The sequence below is a fragment of the Rutidosis leptorrhynchoides genome, chromosome 6 (assembly GCF_046630445.1).
Source record: "Rutidosis leptorrhynchoides isolate AG116_Rl617_1_P2 chromosome 6, CSIRO_AGI_Rlap_v1, whole genome shotgun sequence".
NCBI classification, from domain to species: domain Eukaryota; kingdom Viridiplantae; phylum Streptophyta; class Magnoliopsida; order Asterales; family Asteraceae; genus Rutidosis; species Rutidosis leptorrhynchoides.
The window spans coordinates 430,701,102-430,707,101 of record NC_092338.1 but is presented as its reverse complement, the minus strand read 5'-3'; the positions used below and the strand labels follow the sequence as shown (position 1 = coordinate 430,707,101).

The following is a 6,000-nucleotide window of genomic DNA, read 5'->3' as shown; positions in this document are numbered from 1 at the left end:
GATGGACGGATGCGTTAGGTTGACAACCTCACCCGCTATAAAAACTGTGGTGCATTTACTTTGAACATAATACATTCGTACAAATGTATAACATTTTTATGAGGTAAAGGCGGGTATAGTGGATTCTATACTCGGGTCATTGCTAGTATTCAGGTGCTCATAGATTATGCAAACGTTTCGCAACTTGGAGTTGTACTTGTAAAATCTCGTGGTCAAGGAACTTAAACTATTTTCTGATAACTGTTTTCAGATACTATACAATGTTATTTAAAACTGTGGTTTACGAACAAATGAGATAAAACTTGACTTGGTATTGTCTACGAATATTTGAAACTTGACATGGTATTGTCTACAAATGATTGAAACTTGACATGGTCATGTCAACAAACTTTTGAAATGGGACACAGTGTTGTCTACAAACTTTTAACGTTAAACCTTGGTGGTCTTCCACTAATAAACATCTTCGAAATGTTATTTCTTAAACATACTGTATTGTTTACTTAAACCCTGTAGATTCACTCAACATTGTTGTTGAACCGTTTTGCGTGTTTTATTCTCAGGTATTAATTGCTTCCGTTGTAGAATATTGCTGTTACGTAGAAGTCAAGCCAAGCACTGGGACCAGAGTTAACATTCCGTTAAAGGGATTTTTGACGGGGTGTTACAAATACAGTAGTTGATGTTGAAGTGGACATGAAAGGTTTCAAATTCACTCTGGAAGATAATATAGAGAGCAATGATGAAACTAATTTGGATGATGTTGTTGATAATGATGAGTTTTCAAGTGATGATGAATTTGGTGATGGGGTTAGGCATAAAAAACTTAGTGAACTAAGGAAACAAGAAGAAGCAAGTAGGGATTTGAACAAAACACATTTTTATGTGGGGCAGAAGTTTGTAAGCAGAGAAGATGTTAAAGATTATATTAGATTACATGCCATTGAAACCAGAAGAAATTTGAAGATAGTGTTAAATGATAATATCAGAGTGAGAGCTGTGTGTCTAGGGATTGTATGTAAACAATTTAAAGTTGGTCAAACAAAGCAAGATGTGGTAGGTGACAAAGTTATGAGTGGGGACCAACAAAAAGTTAAGTCAAATAAAGAATCTTTAAGTGGTGTAAAGGTGGGTAAGAAAAACCAAAAGAAAAAAGAAGACAAAAAACAAAACACTACCCAAGAACCCCAAGAACCCCAAGAATCAAAGAAAGCAGACAAATGCACATGGGTTCTACATGCTTCACCATCTGGAAATGGTGAGACTTGGCAAAAAAAAACCCTAAAAGACAAGCACTGTTGCTATCAATCTAGATTAATAAGTCAGTGCAATTCCAAGTTTATCTCTTCAACAATAGTTGATCAGCTTCTTTCAAACCCTAAACTACCTCCTAATGCTGTGAAAAGTCAGTGTGAATCCAAATTTGAGGTTGAAGTTTCATACATGAAGGCATACAGGGCTTTGAAGAAGGCACAAACTGCTATATCAGGTGATTATGTTGCACAATTTAAGGATTTAAGAGACTATCTAGTAGAGCTTACGAGGTGTAATGAAGATACTACTGTGAAAATTGAAACAGAAGTTGGGGATCCAGATGCAAATACAAGGGTGTTCAAAAGGGTCTATATCTGTTTAGGTCCATTGAAACTAGGTTTTAGAGCTTTAGGCAGAGATTTGATTGGACTTGATGGAGCTTTCATGAAAGAACCTGCATATGGTCAAATACTTACTGCTGTTGGTCTTGATTCAAATAATGGGATATACCCTGTTGCATATGCACTTGTGGAATCAGAGAATTATTCTTCATGGTGTTGGTTCCTGAATTATTTGAGAGATGACTTAGGACTAAGTGAAAGGTCCAACTTTACCTTTATAAGTGATAGACAAAAGGTATTAATACTAATATATGTTTTATCAGTTATAAATGACATGGTAGAAGTACTAATATATGTTTTATATGTTACAGGGGTTATTAGAAGCAGTTTCAAGGTATTTTCCATGTGCTGAGCATAGATATTGCCTAAGACACCTTTAGCAAAACATGAGAAAAAAGTGGAGTGGTACTGCCTATAAAAACCATATTTGGACTTGTGCTACTGCACTAACAGTGCCAGAATTTAATGAAGCAATGAAAAAATTGAAAAACTTTAGTGAACCATGCTATGATTGGTTAACTAAAGTACATGCCAAGCATTGGGCTAGAAGTCACTTCACAGGTAAAGTACATGTCTTTATTGTATTCATAAGGGTGTATTAATGATGTATGTTAATGTATGTTATATTCTAAGTGTCTTTATTGATTGTCTTTATGTTAATGTATTCATAGGTAGAGCAAAATCTGATATTTTGCTCAACAACATATGTGAAGTTTATAATCGATGGTTAGTGGATGCTAGAGACAAGCCTGTTATTACTATGCTAGAATATGTTAGGGAATATCTGATGAAACAAATTGTGAAAGTGAAGAATGTTATTGGAAAAACTGATGGTCCACTAACCCCATCTGCAACAAAAGTATTTGAACTTATTAAGAAAGAAGCTTCTAAGTACAAAGTATTATGGAATGGTAGTACCAAATATCAGGTAAATGATGCTCATGGAGATCAGTGTGTTGTTGATGTTGCACAAAGAACATGTGGTTGTAAGAGATGGCAGTTAACAGGTATGGCTTGTAAGCATGCTGTTGCCACTTTTTGGAACATGGAAAAGAATAATCAAGATGTTGGGGTACCTGAGGTTTGGGTGGATCAAGTGTATTGGTTGGATACTTGGATTGCTACATATAATTATACAATCACTCCAGTAAATGGGAGATCCAAGTGGGAGAAATCAAATGGACAAGAAGCTACTCTAACTGCACCAATTAGAAGGGCAACAGCTGGTAGACCTAAGAAGAACAGGAGAAAAGAGATGGATGAGAAAGACAATTTGAGTGAAGGTGGGAAGCTAACAAGAAAGGGAAAGAGTTTGAGTTGTGGCAAATGTAAGGGTTATGGGCATAATCGTAGAACATGTACAGTTACTCCAGCTAATGATGGTGCAAGTACAAGCAAGCAAACCAAAAGAAAGAAAGATGATGGTGTGGCTGCAAGCAAGAAGAAGTCAAAAAAAGGTGGAAATTAGTTTGTTAGTTAACATGTAATCTGTTATGGTAACTGTCTTTTGAACATGTGTGCTTGGTAACTCTATTTGGTACTTGTTGTGGTCTTTTGATCCAGGTGTATTATGTTATTGTCTTTTGAACTTATTAGCATGTAATCGTATTGTTATTTGTCTTTTAAACTAATGTAATGTTATTTGTCTTTTGAAGTTATGATAAGTGAACTCTTGAACTGCATATTGACCATTTGTCAAGCAATACAAAACAAAACATCATGTGTTTCAAACACTAGAATGGAACTGCATTTTTCATTAAACCTGATTTAACTTCATACATTACAATCACAACAAAAAGTCATCAGTACATTGTTATTATTACATTCTAAAACACTACGATTTTACAACTTCATAGATTACAAACAGCACCCAACTTAAAATCAACATCATCTTGTTTCTCCATTCTCTATATTCAGCATTTATCAATTGTTGTTCAATAGGAACTCTCGGAGTTGGTGGATCAACCCATAAAAAAAATCTGCAGTCGTAATTCTGAGAAAACCCAAAAAAACATATATTCAATTTAAAACCCAAATTGACGAACAAAAGAAATTAGATTGGAATTTCACTTTACCTGGTTTCCACATCTCAAGAAACGTCGACCTGGATTACGCCATGTAGTTGAATATAGAAGTACGGCTTGAAGACCACAATTGCATTGAACCATCGTTACGATTTGTAGTCCTGTATGAAATTAGGGTTTCAATTGCAAAAGGGAGAAACCAACGTGTTATAAAGGGGGAAAGAGAGAAAGAAGCACGTGACTAGCACAGATAAGGAAAGGGAATAGTTGATTGGACGAAAATACCCCTCACGTGACAAGCACATGATGTGTCTTAACGGCCCTAATTCACGTCCGTGACTTTCAGTGACTAAATTTGTAATTTCTAAAAACCACAGTGACTAAAAGTGCAAAAAAAAAACCAAAGTGACTAAACATGCAATTTTTTACAAACCACAGTGACCATTTTTGCAATTATGTCTAAATTTTAATATTAAACATAAAACTATAATTTATATAAATTATAATTAAAAAAAATTGTTTAAAGTTCTAGACGTTTTTTTTTTTCTCTTTTTAATTTTAATATCAAACATAAAACTATAATTTATAATTAAAAATATAAAGAAAATATTTGTTTTTCAAACCGACACAGTTCCATGCAACAATATATTAGGCCTTGTAAACCCTAGGAAACCTAACAACTCTAATAATGGCAGACACCTTAATCCTTCGCGGCACTTTACGATCCCACACCGATTGGGTTACCGCAATCGCCTGCCCAATTGACAATTCCGACACAATCATAACATCCTCCCGCGACAAATCCCTCATCGTTTGGCACCTCAATAACTCCGACAAAACTTCTGGTGTCGTCCATCGCCGTCTCACCGGCCACTCAGATTTCATTCAAGACGTCGTTCTTTCCTCCGACGGCCAATTTGCTCTCTCCGGTTCATGGGACAATGAACTTCGTCTCTGGGACCTCAACACCGGTTCGACTGTTCGCCGATTCGTTGGTCACGGTAATCATGTACTTTCCGTTGCCTTTTCAAATGATAATCAACAAATTGTTTCTGCTTCTCGTGATAAAACTATCAAATTGTGGAATACATTAGGTGAATGTAATCACACATTTGAAAATGGACATGATGATTGTGTTAGTTGTGTTAGGTTTCGCCCGAATGTAACAGGGCCTATGATCGTATCTGGATCATGGGATAAAAGTGTGAAGATTTGGAATTTGAGTAGTTGCAAACTTAGGTCTAGTTTGCATGGACATAATGGATATGTGAATACTGTTACGGTATCACCTGATGGATCAGTGATTGTGAGTGGTGGGGAAGATGGGAATATATTGTTGTGGGATTTAAGTGAAGGGAGTATGTGCGATTCGCTTTATAGTGGTTCGATTGTGAATGCGTTGTGTTTTTGTCCTAATAAGTATTGGTTGTGTGCTGCCACTGAGAAAAGTATTGAGGTATGGGATTTTGAGAGTAAGAGCGTTGTTATGGATTTGAAGGTTGATGACTTGAAACAGGAATCTGAAATGGCTGCTACTGCCTACTGCACAAGCTTATGCTGGAGTACTGATGGTAGCACACTATTCAGTGGATATACAGATGGAGTTGTGCGCATTTGGCGTGTTGAGTGTCTTACCTCATGTAACGGATGGGATTTTTGTGATGCAGACAATCCTACCTTCAGTGACGGATGGCACTCCTGTGACGGATGGGTGACGTGTCCTGCCTCATGTGACAGATGGCAGAGCTGTGATGTAGACAACCCTACTTCGTTGGTCGGTGGGGAGATGTGTGATGTAGACAATCCTACCTCCCGTGAGGGAAGGAAAAGGTGTGACGTAGACAGTCCTGCCTCCCCCACTTTTAAAAAGAAAAGTCGTTTATGGTAGAGGGCCATACTAAAACACCTCTTTTAAAAAGACAAATGTAGCTATAAATACCAGAAAGCTATCTAGGTGTCCAACTTCAAGTTTTTTGGTTTATATAAGTTTCATTTTTGGAGGTTATTTTTTAATTTTATGTCTTTCCCGGTGTTATGAAGGAACATACGTAGTTTGCGTAACTTTTTGTAGTTCTACCAATACATGTGATAATCTGGCTTTTCTTGATGAATTCATAATTGCACAAAGTTGCCAGATGCATTATGCATATTTTTATTTACTTTGGGTTCGGTTTACTATTCTTTGTTATTTTGCTCCACAAGCTTATTGGTGCAATTGATTTTTTGTGGTGCGGACGGGCGGTTGTATATACTTCACTGAATTCAAGTTAGAGCTGCGATTATATCTTGTTTTTAATGTTACTTTCAACTCCGGTTCTTGCTAT

The 6,000-nt window shown here is 36.4% G+C and overlaps 2 protein-coding genes across 2 annotated transcripts; both read left to right on the top strand.

The window, feature by feature from the left end:
- Positions 1-2,038: 2,038 nt before the first annotated feature.
- LOC139855262 (uncharacterized) lies at positions 2,039-3,120 on the top strand. Its single transcript, XM_071844499.1, has 2 exons — positions 2,039-2,213; positions 2,324-3,120. Exons 1-2 carry the CDS (start codon positions 2,039-2,041, stop codon positions 3,118-3,120), a joined length of 972 nt encoding a protein of 323 aa, XP_071700600.1.
- Positions 3,121-4,364: 1,244 nt separating this feature from the next.
- Positions 4,365-5,564, top strand: LOC139855261 (small ribosomal subunit protein RACK1-like). The gene has a single exon (XM_071844498.1). The coding sequence runs from the start codon at positions 4,365-4,367 to the stop codon at positions 5,562-5,564; it is 1,200 nt and encodes a 399-aa protein (XP_071700599.1).
- The last annotated feature ends 436 nt before the right edge of the window (positions 5,565-6,000 follow it).

Bases quoted from the DNA above. Each gene is read 5' to 3' on its own strand.
- LOC139855262 (XM_071844499.1), top strand. From the start codon at position 2,039: ATGAGAAAAAAGTGGAGTGGTACTGCCTATAAAAACCATATTTGGACT. The intron at 2,214-2,323 runs GTAAAGTACATG...ATGTATTCATAG, and splicing joins GGCTAGAAGTCACTTCACAG to GTAGAGCAAAATCTGATATT.
- LOC139855261 (XM_071844498.1), top strand. From the start codon at position 4,365: ATGGCAGACACCTTAATCCTTCGCGGCACTTTACGATCCCACACCGAT.